The sequence below is a fragment of the Syngnathus scovelli genome, chromosome 8 (genome assembly GCF_024217435.2).
Source record: "Syngnathus scovelli strain Florida chromosome 8, RoL_Ssco_1.2, whole genome shotgun sequence".
Taxonomy (NCBI): domain Eukaryota; kingdom Metazoa; phylum Chordata; class Actinopteri; order Syngnathiformes; family Syngnathidae; genus Syngnathus; species Syngnathus scovelli.
Window position 1 is genome coordinate 16,595,425 of NC_090854.1, and position 20,971 is coordinate 16,616,395.

At 41.2% G+C, this 20,971-nt stretch overlaps 1 protein-coding gene and 1 long non-coding RNA gene across 2 annotated transcripts; one reads left to right on the forward strand and one right to left on the reverse strand.

Moving 5' to 3' along the window:
• Window positions 1-1,933: 1,933 nt before the first annotated feature.
• LOC125973939 (uncharacterized) lies at window positions 1,934-2,401 on the reverse strand. Its single transcript, XR_007483333.1, has 2 exons — window positions 2,269-2,401; window positions 1,934-2,193 (listed from the first exon to the last, which is right to left on the reverse strand). It is a non-coding gene; the product is annotated as an uncharacterized lncRNA (long non-coding RNA).
• nck2a (NCK adaptor protein 2a) lies at window positions 2,297-20,201 on the forward strand. Its single transcript, XM_049728637.2, has 4 exons — window positions 2,297-2,546; window positions 12,851-13,092; window positions 17,027-17,817; window positions 18,365-20,201. Exons 2-4 carry the CDS (start codon window positions 12,867-12,869, stop codon window positions 18,635-18,637), a joined length of 1,290 nt encoding a protein of 429 aa, XP_049584594.1. The 5' UTR covers window positions 2,297-2,546; window positions 12,851-12,866; the 3' UTR covers window positions 18,638-20,201.
• The last annotated feature ends 770 nt before the right edge of the window (window positions 20,202-20,971 follow it).

A 20,971-nucleotide genomic window follows, 5' to 3' on the forward strand; every position in this document is an offset into this window, starting at 1 on the left:
CTCACTTGCCGTCTTTTAGCTCCAGCAGGTGAAAGGCGAGGAATATAAAATGGGGGGCGGAGGTTGGGTTGGATATCCTGGCAGGGGGAAGCCGTCGCAAGTAGAGCGCTGACTTGTGTAACTCTGACTTGACTGATATGTTCTCCTCCGAGTATAAGTGAGGACGTGCCAGATGAATTTGGCTTTTTAGTTTTTGTTTTGTAATCAAGCACAAGCCAAGGGGATTCTCTTGCTAACTTTCCTCGGCAACAAGGCTTTAGTAACCAAACCTTGTGAGGGCACTCCAACCTTTTCCGATTAAGACCTCAGATACGGAGGTGCTGATTTTCATCCCAACAGATTCATGCTCTGCTGAGAACTTTACCAGCGAGAGTGGCAAATCACAATTTGATTAAATCAACGGAACCACATCATCTGCAACAAGCAGACGCTAATTCTGAGGTCACCAAACCTGATTCTCTAAGTGGCTCACCTGCGCTCAGATATTCTATCTATAAAGATAAATTGTACGGGTATCAGAACTTTGGTACTCCTTATGTAAGAGGTAGAATCTCTGTGTGATGCAGATGAGGTTTTTCCAAAAAGAACATTTCAGACGTCAATCGTTTGTTCCATCCCATCATATGACATTGCAGTAAAATATCGTTTTTCTTACAAATCGACAATCAGACCATGTGCAGGCCAGTGTGCATGTGCTTTTACTTATTATCTCTCTCATAGCTTTCCACTTAGTTGGTTTTAAAAGGAAAGCTTGTCATGAACGTTAATGTGAGAAGGGCTACGACCGCTTGACTACTCAAGGCCCCTCGGAAGGTCACACTATCAGTCATGAGACATGCGGTACTGATGAATAACTATGTAGACCAGGGGTCTGCAACCTTTATCAATTTTGACCCCTCGTCTGCCCAAAAAAATATTGTAGGGAGCCGCACAAAATAATAGAACTTGTAAAAGTTCTGCTGACATTGTTTCAAGATGTACACAAAGTATGTACATCTTGAAACAATGTCCCTTTTGTTCTCAATAATGTCAAAAATATCCCTTACCAATAACATTTACAGTACATGCATATTTCTAATATTTCTTTCAGTGAAGTTGCAGGAATAAGAGTGCAAAAAAATGTGTGTGTGAGAATAGTTATTGTACAAGAAGAGACTTTGGGCTTTTTCCTGTTAGAAGTTGCTACCGCGAGTGATTTGCTGTGTGTGTACGTGTGTGTGAGCTTTTTTTGTAGACCTTTGCTGCCTCCAGCTGGAAATTCACACCACATAGCAAAAGAGGAACAGTTGAAAGTTGGAACGGGTTGAATCGATTGAAAAATGTAGAGATTAGAAGTGAAAAAATGACATTTTGCGCAAATTTTAAATGTGAAAATGTGAAATCTTCCCCAATGTGATTTGAATGTGTTGAATGATGTGAATTTCAAACTGGAACATTGTAAATGTGGAATGTTTAATGTATCATTAAGAATGAATTTGCTGTGCATTTGCAAAAAAAAAAAATGCAAGCGCTCATCATATGAATATTTGGAATACGTCAAAAGTGGAATGGAGTGAATCAGATGAATTATGTGGAAGGAGTAGCGCGTCAAAAAATTCAAACATGGTTTGTTGAACTATAGGCTGAGTCCTCGTTTGCATTTCATATGCATTTATATTTTTTATATTGCCTAAATTTAGAATTCTTAGAATGGTTTGTTGAGGGCTGTTTATGTGACTTTTTATAAATTATATGTAATTCAATAAAAGAATGTGTCTAAATTAGAAAACCTCTTCTTCATCAAAATTATCGCCCTGGGTGATTAGAATAAATACGGTAATTATTTTAATTGCTTGACAGCACTTATAGTAATACTTTTAATTAATAATAGTAATATTATTATTTATATTTGTATTGATTTGCAAATCTCATGTGCAAAAAAAAAGCTGAGCAATGATTTTGAAAGAAAATATTTAATTGCGGGGGGAAAAACACCTTTAAATTTACAATTTTGTATTCTTTTATTTAATTTAGGCACTTTTGATCCTCAGTCCCTTCGGGGCTCCGTACACTTCTTCCTGTAATCGGCAAGAGGGCGACATTATCCCCCACATGTCGCTCTTCGTCAGCGGCGTACTGTGCCAGTCTGGGTTTTGACGTCACCAGGACGCCATAAAATTCGAAAAGTCGATTCAAACAGGAAATAAACTCTACCTTCAGATTAAAATTCAAAATCATAGCTCAGCCTGGTTTTATTTTGAAAACCATCATCGGAAGTGTAGCCATCACCTCTTCCAGCTTGTTCCGCGTGAATGCGCTGTGATACTGGTGGTGGTTGCATTCAAGGCTGCGACAGAAAAACAAGCGAGGATTGCTTGAACAGAACAGTCCGCAATTTTCACCACTCACCGCCCCTCCACAAAAAACTGCAAAAGACGCCATTTAGTGTATTTAAACAACCGTTGGTTGATTAAGTTACTTTTGCCAGTCGTCTTATTCCTGGGGTCGTGCAGTCAGTCAGTCAAGAGAGTGTCGCCGCGCCGTTTCTCCCTGAAGCCAACACTAAGGTAAGCTCCGAATCACTAAGCAAGTTTACTTTTCACCCTCAAAAAGCCACCTACTGCCGTTTTAAATGCCGTAAGGCTTTAATCGCAAACGGCAGTAAAAGTTGTGACGAAACGGCTGCGTGCTCTCGTCACTTTTGAAGCTCTGACGCAGGGTCTTTGTCCGGACAGAAGCGGTGCTGTCTCCGCCACTTGCGCCACATTTGGCCTCGTTGTGTGCAAAATAGCCCAAATCATCCATTTTTTTTATCCATAACCTTCAATTAATCAACAGAAAGAGCTTCAATAAATGTGTTAAATGCGGTGGAAAAATCCAGAAGCTGTTTTTAAGCTTGAATGGGCGCCTAATTGCACATCTGTTTTCCTATACACTACACCCCCGCTATTCTTATAGTAAAACAATATTATCAACTTTAATGTTCGGATTTTGTCATTGTTGCAATCCGAATATTAAAACTCATTACTTGTCATTGCTTGATTGCTTGTCTTTGTGGCTACTGCAACCTGTCCAGATTTGGGATTACTGCCTGACAGACAGATGTGTTCATATTGTTTTCACTGATTGTTTTGGGATATAAAAATTTGAGGGGAGGGATTTTGGTTAAGGTACAGGTACGGTTTGCAAGGCCCACCTTTTCTGCAGGCACACCCTTCCGGTAAGGCCGGTGGTGTAGTGCTAGTACAAGGTTCACTAAAAATGTCAGGTATGTGGAAGGTGAGCGGACGAAAGAGCGCAAGGAATGTTTTGAACAAACTGGCCTCTTCATTGAAAACCTTCACTGCTGTGACCTAATTTAGTCTATTATACATTTAACACTTTTGACAGCTGGACCTTGAAAAATTGTAAACCAATACCTAGTGGTATCTTGAGGAATCAGACTATCATAAAGAAGTCTGTTTATTTCATTGGGTCCGTTTTAAACATGTGAAACATTTCCTTAATTTAGCTAACAACCCAAAGTTGGAAATTTGAATATCTAGTGATGTAGACATTGGCCTCCTGAAAAGTAGCAAATTGAACTACTGAACTATATTCATTTACATGCACCTGTATCGGGCCCTGTAAAGTTTTGCAACGTCTATGGTAACTACTGCTATAGCAACATTAGTCTGCTTAAAGGCATCGAAAGAAGAGTTTAGATCAAGGGGGTCAAACTCTAGCCCTAATTATATTTGGCCCGCGAAGACAAATTTTGCATCGATTATATGTGTCAATACAAAAATTGCATATTGTCTTCACAAATGAGTTTGAGCATTATTTTTCCATTGGTAAAAGCGGCTACCATGTTTAGTAACTAATCCAAATACGCCCAGTCAAAAGATTTAAACCACCGCTGTTTGGTCATTTGGCAAATGGATTTGGTTAATCTCGATATTGGAGGATGCCTATCTAAAATGACCAAAAAAAAGAATTGCTAACGTTCGTTGTCTTAGCTCTGGCTGCCGCAGTGTTATAATCTGCAGTCTCAGTTTTGCTGCAGAGATCAGTCCCCTAATTTAATTTGTCTCCTTGCAGTGAAAGTCAATACAAGAGACATTCTCCATTTTTGTAGTCTGCTAGCATGTTTCTTTTGGACTCAAGCATTCAATGCGTTTTGATTTCACATTTTAGCATAGAACCAAAGGCCCCCCGAGCCAAAGCAAGTTAGCCGAGCTAAACTGCTACTGTGCAGGGGAAGAGTGCCGTTCGAAAGAGAAGAGTGTCAGGTATTGTGTCTGAAATGCTACCTTCACTTTTATTAGGCACAATACACCTGCTTCTGGAAATGATTCTGATCAAAAGTGGGATTTAACACGACAGCGCTATTTAACCCTGTCACACTTTGCTATGACTCAAATTTATTGAAATGATCTAGCAAGAGCTGTGATGTAATATTTGACCGTAATATCAGAGACAATACCTAACCTTTCTCGTGCTTCACAATGCCAGCTTGTTGCATTGCCGCCAGCACTTCTTTAGTCATGTTAATTGTTTGTGATTGTACTTTTCTCACCAGTAACTCTCCCTTCTTAGATCAAGAATACTTTATTATCCCCTTGGGACAATTTGTTTGCAACTGCAGTTAAAAAAAAAACATATCACACATGGCATTTGGAACCATGGACTTCCTACTAGATGCATGCTGTCAATATTGCGAAAACTAAAAGTGCCTGATTTCACTAGCATCATTTTTGTGTCTGTTTTTGATAAGCACCAAAAACAATTGCTGGATATTATTTTCCAACAGACAAATTTTATTGCCCAGTAATGACATAAGAGGAACTGGTTATTATGAGTTTTTGATAAAAGATGGTCACTTGATCTAGAACACCAATTATTAATTATTTGTGACGATGTCAGGGTGTCAGGGCTAGCATCAGGTGCGAGAGTGACATCACTTCTGACACAAAAGGGCTGATGATGTGAATCTGGGCCAACGTCGCTGAATCTGACTGAATGCTGCATGTTGGTCAAGTTTCACCAAGTACCGTAACTTCTGGACTATAAGCCACAATTGATGTCCTCATTTCTATTACCTGTGTTAACAAAACTAATCCTCTTACAGTATCATAAAAACCATGATAAGCCGCACTGGACAATAAGCCTTTTCAAAGCTTGTGCAAAAAATAGCGGTTTATAGTCCGGAAATTGTCAACTGTATTTCCTTTTAGATTGTTACTTTCCTTTTCTGCCACATGGCTTTTTTTGCAACAGGCCTTAAAATGTACAACATTTAATCATAAATAATAAAATCGAAAGGAGGGAAAAGGCTGTATTTTTTCAGACCGTTCAAAAGAGTCACTTGATTCGTGCCACCGATTTACAGATAGGAGACATTCGCAAGCAGAACCTCGTCAAGATTATCCCACGAATCTGTGTTTCAATGTTGAAAGTGAGATTTAAAGTCCTTACTCGAGCAGAGTTTAATGAAGAGCAAGCACAGATGGGCACACTGGCTACACGGGCAACTGGGTGGTGTGAGATAAAGGTCATCCCATTGTTATGATAATCAACTGTAATCTGGCCAGTGGGTAACCATTCAACGGAGCGTGTTCGCTGCTAAGACAATAGAGATCACTGCTCCAACGCCAATCGTGAGGAAAGCGAAAGAGGATTTGTGCTGCCGCTAGCATCTGTCTTATTTATTTAATCAGTTTTGAGTCAGCATGTTAAGCTCTTTGTGCTGACAGTTCCCCCTTTTGTCCATTAAGTGTGTCCGTGTCTGTCATCGTCTCCATTGGCAGCAACCTGGGTTTGAGTTCCTAATTTGCGGTCCAAAAACTGAAGTGACAGTCTGTCAACTCACATACCGCTACCGCCGGGCAGCAGGCCTAATCCTGCTCCGGGTTTCCGAAGCAGAGAGGGGAACCAACGAGGAAGAAAAATGGCAACGAGTCAAGCCAGTTCCAGTATCTCTGATGTCATAACTCGCGATGGTATGGGAAGTGAAGTGGAGGTGGATAAATCATTTTATTATTAACTTTTATCATGCAAGTTTTTTTTTTTTTCACCAAACAAAATGAGTCATCTTTTTTTTGTCAACTTTGTAATCGTGGAGTATAATAATTGTACTTATATTTTGATGATTTGCACAGCCCTGCTTAATCAATCATCAAAATCCATTTTCAATTCATTTTGGGTGGGCTCTCCAATTGTTGGTGACTTCAGAGTAACGAAAATATTTGAGGTGTTTTATTCCATCGCCTTGTTTGGATTAGATGCTGCAGCCCTTCATGCTCTAATTCTTTTGATTAAGCGACTGCTCTCCCTTTTGGCAGTTCCAGCAGTCAATCAGGCAGCCAAACATTTATTCGTCTAGACCGCAAAATGATCAGCATCTCAGCGAACGCTCCACGCTCGCGGGTTCCCCGTAGAGCTACGTAGCCCATGTTAACATGCCTCCCTCTGAGCTTCGCCCTCATTAACAGTCTACTTACACTCCTGCCGAGGCGGTGAAATGGCGTTGGCGCGCCGCTACCCACTCCAGTTCACATCTGTTCAAAGTTTTTCCCCGTAGGTTGATGGACGGGAGAAATGGGAGTCAATTGATGTTAGCCCGCCCATCAATACTATGTAGATATGAGAGGAAGGGCTCCGTGTTCATTCATGGGTGATGTGTATCAGAGACAGCGTAGAATTGGACTTGCACCTCTAAAATTTATTATTTTTTAAATATATGTCAAAATTGTTTAAATATAGACGATTTGGTATGTACTTGCTAAAATACACAAATAAAAAAAAAAAATCTAATTATATGTAGTATGGGGCGACATAGTGCTGTACTGGTTAGCATGTCCGCCTCGCAGTTCAGAGGTTGTGAGTTCGGTTCCAGCCTTCCTCTGTGGAGTTTGCATGTTCTACCTGTGTTTCCTCTGGGCACGCCCATATTCTAAAAACATGGTAGGATGATTGACCACTCCAAATTGTCTGTGGGTGTGATTTTGTGAGTGCGAATGGCTTGCAAGCGGTTCCAAAGAATCCTGGGATAGGCTCGTGACAATAAGCGGCACGGAAGAATAAATATCTGTAGTCTGTATTAAATATGCATAAGTCTACAGCACAACAGAAAAACTTAAATGCAGTAAATATTCATGTACAACAATTGTGATTATTAATATCAGTATTGTTATTGTAGTCAGTGTTTTCCATTGGACCTATTTAATACTTTTTTTGTCGTACAGAAAAAAATATAAATATAAAATTGAGCCAATATTGCTGACTCCTCCTGGTTATATGTTTGTTTTACATTTGTATTTGTATTTTTACCCTACCATTTTTTTTTTTAAATATTATTATTATTACTTCTGGTTTTGAGCCTGTGCCGTTGTCCTCAAGGACCTTAGTCGCGAGATGTGCTGTGTTGCTGCAGAGTTGAATGAAGGAATATGATAGGCTATCCCCCCCCCCCCCCTCCACCACATCCCCTTCGCCTCTCTTGACACACACACACACACACACACACACACACACACACACACACACACACACAAAGATGACTGCAGCTGAAGGAAGTCCTGCTTTATTTATGAGATGGATCGCTCTGAATGCCACAGGGCTCTCCTGAGAATTCAAGACGGCACACAAACAGTATTTGGTCTCATGCTCAGACACGAACACACGCACTCGCTGCAGGCCTCCAATGCACAGTTGGTCTTTCTCGAGAGTTTTACGGCAAGCGATGAGCACAGATCCACACTTCTTCCCACTTGGTGTGTTACATCACCCACTCAACAGCTGAGGCTGAACTTGAAATTTGGATGAAATGAAGTCCACCGTCACACTATGGAATGAGAACTAGTGATTCTCAAATGTTGAGGGGGGACACAAAAGTGGGTCGTGGAATTCACCTGGGTGCTCGTAGTTAAAAAGAAATAACGGGGGGCTTTGCTTTAAGACGCTACCAATGGATGACTTTTTTTCAGATGATTCATATTTTTTTCATACCAATACCGGCAGACCTGTTCCGGCTAATAAATTTGCAAGAGCATTTTCATCGTCAAAATAATTTTAATATACAGTCCGTGTCAGAAAGGTGATGGTATTCATTAATACATTGAACTTGGTTTGTAAGGAACTTTCCCAAAAAAATTAATAAAATAATGGGTGCAAAAAGAAATAAGTCGAATTTCATGACCATATTTTCTTTTTCAGTAGTTATTTTTTCATTGCATTTTTAATTGTATCCCTTATTTGACAAGTCTCTTGTCACACCACATTACAATAGCAGTACAACTGTGTGTAATACCCCGTTGTGTTAAATACCACACACTTACCTGCTGCTAATTATATGCTAGCGGGTTGCTGTGACGATAGTTCTTGGAAGTTCACGCAGTTGCAGCAATCCTGTATAAAATGCAGCGGCAGATAAACGAATACATTTCTCCCAGGTCAGTCCGTGTGCTGCTTCCTCTCTGGGGACACGAAGAGCAGCTTGCAGCTATTTAGCACAAATCATTACAATGTGTGTTTTTAGCAGTTGTAGGAATATAAATTTTTATTCAGCGTCGTTGCAAGGATTGAGGTGGTTGCGAGTTTATCCCCCCATGGGCAAACGTGGTTGAAGTTTGTTGATGTTTTTACCACATGTACAAAGGGTAATCTATTAAAGGCAGTGGGGTAGTACATTAATAGTTTCAGTCTTTTTTTTTTTCTTTAAATAACTACAGAGAAATGGTTCAGTTATGTGCAGCTTTCGCTGATTGGCAGATTTCACTTTGAAAGATAAGAACAGACAAGGATGCTAATATTTAGTCTGTTGGCAAAATAGTTGCACACATCGTTAGATTGAAATGGCTTGAGTAGCAAAGATTTTTTTTATTCAAAAATACACCTGCAACTTGTTCCTTTTGTGAAACAAGCTCACATCAAAGCTTCCTTTTTTCCTTCTTTCCTGATTTCACACCGTTGCTGCATAGTGTTGCCTGAGTTTTTTAACATTGTTCTTTTCTGTTTGTGCCAGGGGACATGAATATCACACCGGGGTGCGAGAAAATAAAAATAGCAACCTTTCTTCCGGCTATACCTGACGCAAAAATCTAATGATCACAGCTTGCAGTAGGATAGCTTTCGGGGAAACAAGCTGCCCCGGAGAGACAGACGTGTTTTTCGAGAGCCGAGATGTGCGCACGGTGAAAAAGAACTACACTGTTTAGGAAGGGAACAAAGTGGGCATCAAGGAGCCCCCACAAAAATGAAAATAATCCATCAAAGTGGAATTAAGCTGCTGTTTGAAGCACAAATGCGTGTGTAATTAAAACTTGCTTTTAGTGCAGGAATATTATGAATCTCAGAGGGTGACTGAAAGTCTCATTCTTTGGTAATGCCCCCCGTCACTGAAAACGAGACCACCCAGTGATGGTTGCTATGGAGATTCACTCAACAATGTTGGCTATGCTGATGAGAGAGAGCCCAAAGTGAGAGAAATGAAAGTGACGTGAAAAATTGCTGTAACGTAGGACGAGGGCTTGTCAGAATAAATATCTTCTGTCAATCGAAACTTAAGTGTGTGTGCTGCAGCATCAGATATTCACTTTTCCAATAACGACTACTTTTTTTTTGGTATTATCTCAATGACACATTTGTACTAAAGTCTTTGGCTACATTGTACGTCTTAATGCTCAATTCTTATTTTTGGGTGGAGTCCGTGGGCTTATTTTTATTTTTTTATCTTGTGTCCACAGAGGAGCTCTCTGGTTTATCGGAAAAGATGCCCCAGTTTGGGATTGCAGTAGTCCTTTTTTATCCCCTTGGTGGGTTAAGCGCAGCGCAATAATCTAGCCTAAACCTAGTCCTGTTTTGTGAACAAGACTCACTGACAATCCATAAACTCACAGCGAGTGAATCAGCAGTGCCTCTGTTGGTTGAAGCCGGGTATTGCGCTCTGTTTGGTCTCATATCAGCAATCAAGTTCACGTAATTGACAGAATCAATCAATTGTGATGTTTTTCTCTTTCATCCATTTCTATTCAAACCGCCTCCAGTAAACTGTGTGTGTTTGCGTGTGTGTGTTGAGGCGACAGATTGAAAGCTTGTTAAGTTGATAAACTGTTCAAAGAGTCGCCAGTCAATATCTTTTAATGGTGATGTGGCGCAGCAGCAGCAGCAGCTGCTATACTTGTAAACACCATCGGGGTGTTCAGTGGGCCAAGTGTCTTTAAACAGGACCATTGGGCTGATTAACATTGTGGAGCCTCAAAGAGAGCTGCCGGCTCTGCTCCGTCACGTTCCAACGTTCATTGAGTTTACTCCAAATGTTCTCTTATTGCCAGGAAAGCAGCTTCCCTCTTCAAACTGTGTGGGATGAAGTGGAAGCAGGGGGGGGGGGGATGAGTTCCCATTGGCTGAATGCTCCTTGTGTTTGACCTGAATGGCAAACACAGAAAGCTCTGCCAGATCTTTTTCTCTTTAAAAATCTCCACTCTTTTTTTATAATCCTCTTTTACGTCCCTTTTCTCTTTGTGCTGTGTTAAAAGAGCCCCCCCCCCCCAGTTCAGCTGCCTGTCGCTCATCTATTTCACCCCCCCTCTTTTAATTCTCGGTGGAATGAACTTCGTTAGGGGGTTTCTCTCAACTGGAAATGACACCTACACAGTTTAGATGTCTAGTTTAGATGTTTAATTAAAGCAAAACTAAAGGAGATAAACATTGGCACTTATGTGATAGGTCTGTATGTAAAAATGTTATTAGCATTAACGGCATTAAAGAATCGGTAATGATTTAAGCCTTTTCGGGGTTGAGACTTACGACAAACTGGCCAGTCCACCTTTGGTGCTCACTTCCTGTTTATTTTTTATTTTTTTTCCTCAGCTTGGTTTTTACGCCTTGATTTGGAGACACTTTTTTGTGCATACTAAAAACATATTTTCAAAATATTGCTTTATTTTGCTTTTCAGCAAAACATTTTTTTTTAAATCTGGGATTCATTTAATCAATAATGGCATGGGAAATAATAATGAAACACTCCAGCTAGAAAAATTAAAGTTCATGCCATGAACATTAATGACACTTTTTATGTACACCAGAACAATGCGCTGCTTTCTGACATAGAAGTAAATAGTGACTTAATTTTGCATCTTGGAAATGTAAACACTGCAATTTTCAAAGCGCATTAGCATTAATTAATAACACAACACGGCACAGCTAGAACAATAAAAGTTACATTATGAACACCAAACTGCACAGCTGCATTCAAGCGGATGAAAATTAATTACATATTTTGTAAACATGTACAGCGTTCTATTTTCTGATTCCGAAATGTCAACATCAACTTAAATTACACACGTTTAGCGCCGCTCCGCAGTGAACATGTTTAATCTGGTCAATATTTGCCGAAATCCAACATTAAATCCCTGTGCAAGGATCATGGCAGCTCAATCAAGCATGCAGGATGAATCATTGCAGTACAAAATGGAAATAGAAAAACTTGGTGTGATTCAGCAGCTGTAGCCTGAGGCGGACAGACGCCGCAGCTTGTTCGCATACCTTACTCCTGTTTTATGGAAGAATCGGTGTCACTCTATTTCTCTTTCCTTGAATTTGGTCTTCTGCATCGATTCAGCATTTATTTGCATCTGCTTTGTGGAAGGGACCCTTCTCCACTGCCCTTGTTGCCCCAGTTGGGGGTGAGATCTCTGTTGAAAGCCAATCAGACTTTCTTAACGCCGTGTTGCACAACTTCTCTCAAATCAAGTTTGACAGCTTTAGTGACTGCAAGCAGAGACAGAGTCATCTCTCCATTGTAGCACTTACAAAATGTTAATGTGGTGATGTCACCACTCTTTTTTTTTTTTTTTTTTAGCTGGGGAACTCGAAGCTCCCTTCCACAGAGATGCCACAAAATTGCTGTATCAGGAAAGACTGGCTTTTGCAATCATTTACAAACAGTGGAACAGTTGTAGCCAGTCATGTCTGCATTGCTTGGTGAAGATGAAACGTAATACCTCCGGACTGCTACCGTCCACCCAAGATCTTTCCACAGACAATCAGATCTTTTTATGTAACCTAATTAGTGCGGCTGCATTCCTCATTAGCCATCACTCTCTCTTGCCGTAGCTCGGCCGGCTCCCCCCATTTAGTATCTCGTTCGTACGGTTCGCCAATCCGGTCCGAGTCGAATCATGAAGAATCACTTGAGCAGTTCCCCCTGAAATGGTTCGAAACACTCGAATTGCCTTCAGTTGTAGAACGGTAGTGCTGCTTGAAAATAAAAGGCGTGCGTTGGAATAATTGCTTTTATTTCCCTCCGCGGTTGGGCTCCCAGCTACAGGCTTTTGACCGACCGCTGAGCTAAATATAAACCTGATCGTTCAGATGGTTCTCATACCATGAGACTCCCCTATTCGTCACAAAACGGAAAGAAACGGAGCTTCCCATATCCCAGCATGCATTTCTTCCGACAATCTCTCACGACCCTGCTGTACTGTCAGACTTGTTAAATCCCTTAGAAGTCAATTTGAGAAAGGCCAACTCATGTTCAGGGAACTGCCTTGTCTTAAACTGGAGACATTTTTAAAGTTTGTCTACGCTAACAGCAGTCAGCCACTAGAGATTTTGCTACTTGGTGGGATTTATACAAATTGGAATTAATATTACAACAAGCTTTGCCAGATTATGTAATTTCACCTTTTGACAAACTGCAAATCCCTTTAGGGCATATCCTCTCCCATACTGATTTAAATGATGTAATTCACTTTGCTGCTACACCAAAACTGAGCTTCACACAACTCCAAAAGTGGCTGTAACATGATGATGACACGGCATTTTTTTTTGTTGTAGGAATAAGAATTATAATCCCCCCCCCCTCTCTATTCCTCTCTTCCTTCCACAGGGGGACTCCATGAAAGATGACAGAGGAGGTGATTGTTGTAGCCAAGTGGGACTACACAGCCCAGCAGGACCAGGAACTTGACATTCGAAAAAACGAGCGCCTGTTCCTGCTGGACGACTCTAAAACATGGTGGCGTGTCCGCAACACCGCCAATCAGACAGGCTACGTGCCGTCCAACTACGTCGAGCGCAAGAACAGCCTGAAGAAAGGCTCACTGGTGAAGAACATCAAGGACACGCTAGGTAAATAACTCGAGGCTTTCACTTACTAATATTCTGCCTGTTGCATTCTAAAATTTGCCGTCAATTAATCAGGCAATGCCTGCCAAGTATCTTGAATAAAATGGTTCGACCTTTAATCTGTGCAAGTTAATAAGACAATCTGTTGGGAAGAAAATTCTGAAAATAAAATACAATCAAATGGTTTTTGTTTTATAAAAAAAAAAACACGTGTTACTTTTACACATCAGCCAAGAGAAGGCTAGAAGATCTAAATTATATTCATTATATACTCGATATTGTGATATTTGCTGTTAGTTGCACCATAGCGCTGAATTTTAATTTTGACTTGAATGTTTTCTAAATGTATTTCGTTCGTTCGTTCGTTCATTTGTATTAATTTAGCTTTGCTAGCTAGCTCAAAAAGCAAAAAGATTCCATTTTTCTTGTTTGTTTGTTTTTTTATCGTCAAGCTCGTGGGACACCAAAGATTTTGAGGAGATTTTTTAATGGCCATGTTTTAGTATCCCCACTGCACGTTTGGCACAAACAACATGAAGTGAAATCTGTGTAAAACAAGCTTTTAATTGGGAGACTATCTCTGTGAATACTCTGGACTCTTGTTTCCATGCCAGTGCCCTATTGAGTAGAAAAAATGCTGCCCGGAGGAGTTGTGCTACCCACAGCCTGAATGTAGTTCAACTCACCATAACAGATTTTGGATTATTTTGCACATCCCCAGTCAGCACAGCTTTCACGTGTTCGTGCACTGTGTCTATTTTGTGTTACTTAAAATAACACAGTTACAAAATGTTTGACGGCTTTCACTTCTGCTTAAAAAAACAACCTGAAACTGATTTTTTTTTATTCAGTCTTTTAATCCCCAAGTGTGGGTTCTCTTATAGATAAACAATCTTAATAAAAAAAATCCTCATGAGACAGTTATTATTATTATTATAGACAGTATATACATTATTTAGACAGTATTTTAAAAAAGCAAAACAGCATGGCCGCCAAAAACTGACACCTTTTCCATGCCCAGAACTTTTTCCATGCCTTGAAAAACATGTTTTTAAATATTCAATATTTTATTGTTTGTTGTTATTGTAAAGTTCTGCTGTTTCTTCAGTCGGGCCTTTTTTTGGGGGGGCTCCACTGGAAGCATGAATTAATAAAATCAAATCAAAAAATATATTTCGGCTGGAGACTTAGTAGTGGTGTCGGAAAGTGAGAGGGTCACAATTGGGATTGTTTTGCATCAGCGCAAGCCACAAAAGACCTCGTTGGTGGTGTTTTGACAGCCAGCGTGGCACGGCCTGTCACCATCCCCCCTCCCCCTGTCCCCGCTGTTTTACATCCTACCAGTCACATTGTTCCCCACATCAACCTTTTTTTCTCCATCACTGTAGCTGCCTTTTTTTTTTTCTGACAGTCCCTAGATTGATTACGGAAGATAAGCGTCCATCTAATGGATGTGCTGGAATGATGAATTACTCGACTGTCCTATATTGGAACATTATCGACTGGCACATCATGGGCTCGACGTTAAAAGCCCAAGCTTATGCTGCGGTGGAGGTCATTTCCTTGATTAGGTGAAGTCAGGAGCTAATGGAACATACTCGCATACTTGAGTAGAATATGTTAATTGGTTGATGTGTGCGTTCACTTTAGATTCTGCACTGCTTCGCTTTCTCTGTAGTTGTACAACTTTGTATCTACCTTTTTTTTAAATTCCTCTTTTGACTCACATTTTACTCATGAAATGAAAATGCTAATGTCAGTTCCAAGACTATACAATATATCCCAAACTTTATAAATATACGCATGTTATAATATAGATAAACTTTTTAACAAGAGTAAAAAATAAATAAATCTTAACTATACACCTTATTAATTCCAACTTAATTCCACATGCTGATTAGCACTCAACACAAGGAACAGTTGCAGATGAATGCCTGTACCATATAATAGGATCTATTTAAAATAAAAAATAATAATTAAAAACAGAATACATCTATTTCTAAATCGAAACATTTTGATCGTTACTGTCATGTCATCGATAAAGAGAATAAACATCTAAGGTAAAAAAAAAGAAAAATCTGCTCCACAAAATTTGAAGGCAGCAATCTCCCATACCGCCCAGTTCTGCTTTTATTTCTCTCTATATATATATTTCTTATATCTAAGCTTTCTATTTTCTACCAGATATATCTTGGTCTTCCACACCACCCTTCCTCAAGAGTTCTCTAATGCACATTGATCCTCAATGCCTTCCGGTGTGGTTCCACTGGATGAAATGCGGAAGAAGCCATTCTAACCGCTAGTGTACCAATCAGCATTATCCAAAATGAGCGAAGGTGTATTTCAATCAGCAAAAAAAAAAACTTTTATGCTTCTTATACAAGCAGCAGATGGAGAAAACTCTCCGTCAAACTAAAGTAAGACTCCTAAACATGTAGGATTTGCGCCGCGTCATCCATAAACATGATCTACTTGTGATTCCCATCCCATCCCGTGTCTCGTCATTGTCAGCTCCGGTCTTCAGCTGGCGAGTACCATCTGCCAAGGGACCCCTTGTCTTTTTTTTCTCCCCCCGCCAACAAGTTTCATGCTACTCCGCGTGAACCCCGCCACACTTCCAACAATGCAAATGGGCCCGCTCTGCAATCGGCGTTGACATTTTGCGGCATTTCGCCGGGGCTTGTGTAGATGAGCTGTCAAGGCGTGCACAAACGAAAAGATTTGCTGACAAAAGCCTCAACCGTCAGATGAACTGTTTACTTGGCAAATACATGTTGCCATAAAAACGGAGCAACCGTTTTATTGTCCGTGATGTCAATTGAAATGCAAGTCAAGAACTCACGTGATTTCCCACTTGACTACTCCTAGCCTACACTGAGCTGTTACCGTTCCACTTAAGCTGCCCTGTTAGTGTCATGACTCGACTTCTTTTCTCGCAATGCTAATGCTAAACAGCTTCACATCCGTGTCTACTGCCCATCCAAAGTGGCTTTTCAAACATTTATTTTTTTCCTACGTCCCTATTTTGTGTGGAAAGTACCAAATACAGAATAATGGGGGACCGTTCCTATGTGAAACGGAATAGAAGAAAGGGGTGAAAAGTTTAACCTCCAAGATGTGACCTGCCGTATTTTTCGGACTATAAGTCGCAGTTTCAGTCTAAAGAAAAAAAAGGGATGTTCAACATAAGTCGTTTTCAAAGATCCGTTTTAACGCATTTGACATAGTTGCAAAATAAATAACCCCCCCATTTTATCGAGCTTGTTGTTCTGTAAACGTACCATTCCAATACACTGTGTCTCCGTCAAGTGGGGAAATCATAGCTTTGATTTGGGATGAAGCAGTCGGTCCTGGGCCCTCGGTGCCTGCTCCACTTTACCCTCCCTGACTGTCTATTTTCAGCCTTTTGATTAGCATTGGATGCGCATGCTCGTGTCACGACTCCACAGAATGTGATGGTATGTGGGAGAGGGGAAGAAAGTGCACCCAGCGGGGTGTTGTGGAGAATCGATCTATCCTCCACCGCTCAGGTTTTCTCAAGATGTCAAGTATCCTTTTCTCGGGGCTCCTCCTCTTTTCCCTGAGGAATGCTGACCTGCCCTTTTCTTGTTGCCATGACGAGCTAAGAGCGCTCCGATGGAGAGGCTTGAAAACCTGCTTTGGCACGGTACACCGGTTCTTAAGTGGCTTCAGAGAGTTCAAAGCGTAAAGGCGTTTTTCTTGGGCTGCGTTGCGCAGTGTGCAGAAGGGTGGAAAAAACAGAGATGGAATGTGTTTCAGAAATATTAAATAAAAATGATAGCAATTTTAAATGTATTTAAAGGAGAAATCGATATTGCAGATTTTCACCTATTTTAAGGGGCTGCCTGGAATGTAATCTCCATGATGATAGTGTTGGCTGTAATGATCACGACCCTCGTTTTAATTCTCGTTGCAGGTTTGGGAAAAACAAAGAGGAAAACAAGTGCCCGCGATACTTCGCCGACGCCGAGCTCCGACACGGAATATCCCTCCAACGGTAGCGGCCTTGGAATGGGAGGAGGTGGTGGCGGCGGCGGCGGCGGCGGCGGAGGAGGGGCCGCAGAGAGAATCAACGACCTCAACATCCCCGCTGTGGTCAAGTTTAGCTACACGGCAGGGAGGGATGACGAGCTGACCTTGATGAAGGGCTCCCGGGTGCTGGTGATGGAGAAGTGCAACGACGGGTGGTGGCGAGGCAGCCAGGCGGGACGTGTGGGCTGGTTCCCTTCCAATTACGTGCAGGAGGAGATGGTAGGGCCAGATGACAGAGGGGAGGGGGATTCTTCACGGATATACCACACTCAAGGGACCATGCTGGCCAACGGGAGCGCCGGCGGCGTGCTGGACCTAGTGCAGACCCTCTACCCCTTCAGCTCCGTCACGGAAGAGGAGCTCAATTTCGAGAAGGGCGAGGTCATGGAGGTGATGGAGAAGCCGGAGAACGACCCTGAGTGGTGGCGGTGTAAGAACTCGCGTGGCATGGTGGGCTTGGTTCCTAAAAACTATGTGATGGTGCTGGACGAGCGACCCGGCCCACCGTCCTCCACGCCCGTGTCGCCGCGCAACCGCCACGTGGCGGCGTCGCGGTCGGGCAGGTTCGCCGGGAGGGACTGGTACTACGGCAACATCACCCGACACCAGGCCGAGCGCATCCTTAACGAGAGAGGCGATGACGGCGACTTCCTCGTACGAGACAGCGAGTCGTCGGTGAGTCTAAAGACGCGGTCTCAGAGTGATATTGCATCATTCCTGAAATCCGAAACCTGCTCAAACCATTTTGAAATTAGTTTATTGCCTAGTGTTGCTTTCGGTTACAGTGATTTTTTTTTTTTACGTGCGCACAGAAGCACTTTATGAGTAAACATGGCTACAAACAGGTAAATAGATAAAAAAAAAAGTGACTGGAAATGTCATCTCCTGGGGAAAGCATGCTTAAAAAGCAAATACTGACTCATCCTTGTGGTCCCGGAGAGTGCACTTGCGTGCTTTGAGTCATCATGCATGGAAAATACTACACAGTGGTCAGATGAACTCATTCGTCACCTCTGCAGTTGGGCTTTGCCTCACAAGCATCTTCATTTATTTAAAATATAATGTTCTCGCTTCACAGTTCAGATCGACAATAACCCAACAGACTTTTAGCTCCGCAAAACATTTCAAACAAGAAAATGAATACAAAATACATATGAGCTTGTCACAAATAATTTAGCGTGAATGTCACTGGAACAACTCTTTTTTTTTTTTTGCCTTTCAGCCTAGTGACTTCTCAGTGTCTCTGAAAGCGCCGGGCAAGAACAAACACTTTAAAGTGCAGCAGTGCGACGGCGTCTACTGCATCGGCCAGCGCAGGTTCACTTCCATGGAGGAGCTGGTGGAGCACTACAAGAAAGCTCCCATCTTCACCAGCGAGCACGGAGAAAGGCTGTACCTGGTCAAAGCACTGCTGCGAAACACACACACAAGCGTTGTCTTCGCACACACACACACATACATACACACACACACACAAACAAACACTGCTCCCTGACTGTCTTAATAATCAAGCCTTATCTGGACATCCTCTGGTGATATCCATCCTCCATCCACATCCTTTGTCGCCCCCTGGTGGCCATTAGGTGAAGCTCCCAGCAGGTGACCACTGAGGCCCTCCCGTGGGGGGGGGGGGGGGGGTGTCCTGAAAGTCTCTGTGATGTCATACATGTCATATTGGAGTATGACCTAACACCACTGCTCTTAAACACACTTTTTTCCCAGTTTTTTTGCTTTCCTTTGTTTGATTTTACTTCTTCATCAAAGGTGTCAGTCATTACAATGACTTCAGTAATTGACCAGAATCACTCGCTTGCCTTCTTGTCGCATCAGTTTTTATTTGAAATATTTTTTTCATTTTCCACTTTATCCCTTAGGTTACACCAATGACACTATTCATAACTGTGGCAAATATTGAGTTCCAATTTACCCCCCAATTATACATAAGCACTACACATTATGATTTAAAGTCCGAGCCTATTCATAACCTGAACACATAAGTCATCTTAAAACATTTTGATGAACTGCAAAGGCCAAATTACTCATAACCTGAACTCAATTTGATTTCAAATCAATGACAAATTATTCATAACCTGGGCTTTTTTTATATTTACAAATCACATATTCATAACTTTTACACAGTTTAAGGAAACGCTGGGGCTGAAGTTTGGATAGCCTGTACACAATTTTAGTTGGCATTAAGTCCGAATTATTCACATGAACATATTGTTAAAAAAGACAAAAGGTGATAAGATATACTAAGATATTTTTGGTTTATCAAGAATTAAAAAAAAAATGTCTCAAGTTTTCTAAAGCCACACAAACAAATTTGGATAACAGTTATTTGTTTTCATTGCATTTTTTTTTTTAAAATGTGTTGACTTCAAATCCTGTTTCGAAGTAAAAAAATACAAACCATTAAAAAATGGACTTTTTCCACATTAATATCTGTAACACAACTTAGCCTTTAACAAATACAAATTCAATCCAAATGTGTGTGGTGCTAAAAATGATTTCTTGTTCGGTTAATCAGTGTAACAAAATGTGACCACCCAGTCTTAGGGCATCACTGTACTCATCCGCTCATCAATGTGTAAACTTATTGTGAAAGCCTGCTTAAGCTCGTGAAAGCATTTGGATCCACTTCTACTAAGAAATGCAGTAATGAGATGGGGCTGATTGTCAAAAATGGTCTTTCCGGGGCCATTATATGTGCCAAATGTTTGTCTCCCAGCATCACAAGTAAACATTACTCATTTGGTTCCGAGCCAACCAAAACATTTGCTTCATTAATTAAGGTGACCTGTCTTGTCCTACCAAGCACACATTCTTTGGATTGTTTGGTTTGTTTACCAATGGAAGTGTTGAGGGTTGGTTCACTTTTTTTTTTAATTATTATTATATAGGATCTATCTGAATGTTATTGAACATTGTTATTTAATTCTTGTCTCCACCGTATGTATATATTCCCAAATAGGACACCAAGCGCTCGGTCATCCGACTATGGTACTGTATCACGGACAAAGTGATGACAATTGTTCAATAAAAGTTTTTGGAAAGAATATTGAAACCACATTGTGATGTGGTTTATTGGTTTGTGTGTTTTATTAAATATGTTTTTGGATAAATACCAAATTGACAGTACAAGCATAGTACGAGACAGATAGTGCAGTACTCAGATATTCCCACAGGGTGGCAGTAATGGGCTTGACTGCTGCAAGAGGTTCTTTGTCAATTTTGGCCTTTAGAATATGTACAAGGAAATGTAGGAAGCATTTAATGTATTCACCTCCAAGTTACATTTTCGCACTTTGATTAGAACATTTGCAGACAACAAGAACATTTTAGAAGCATTTTCCAAAAAGGGCAGCACTAATTAAAAAGGTCGACTCAAGTCAAAGCTACAGAAAATGTTTACTCCAGTAATTGTGTGTCAAAACAATAACACAAATAACGCTGTCTGCGTTGCCCTGATAGAACTCATCAAGCTAATTAGTCAAATGGACACTGTAGTGTTTTGGTACTCGTTTCCATGGTGACAGAATCTAGGTGAAAAATGACAGTCTGCAGAGAAATGAATCCGACTATTGACTTTTATACTGCTTTCATGCCAGCAATTTTAAGAGTATCTAGAGGGGGAGCTGTTTGGAGTTGTTTGTCCTTTCAAGCGGAGCAAAGTCACAGTGTGCACACACGCATCTGAACAGGCAACATCAAGCTGGAGGTCAGCTGAAGCAAGCATCCGTCCGTGACTTCCGTGCCTCTTTTCCATTTCCCCGCCTTCCCTACGGGCAGCTCCGTGCCCGGGATCGCCCGTTTGCAGACCCCCCCC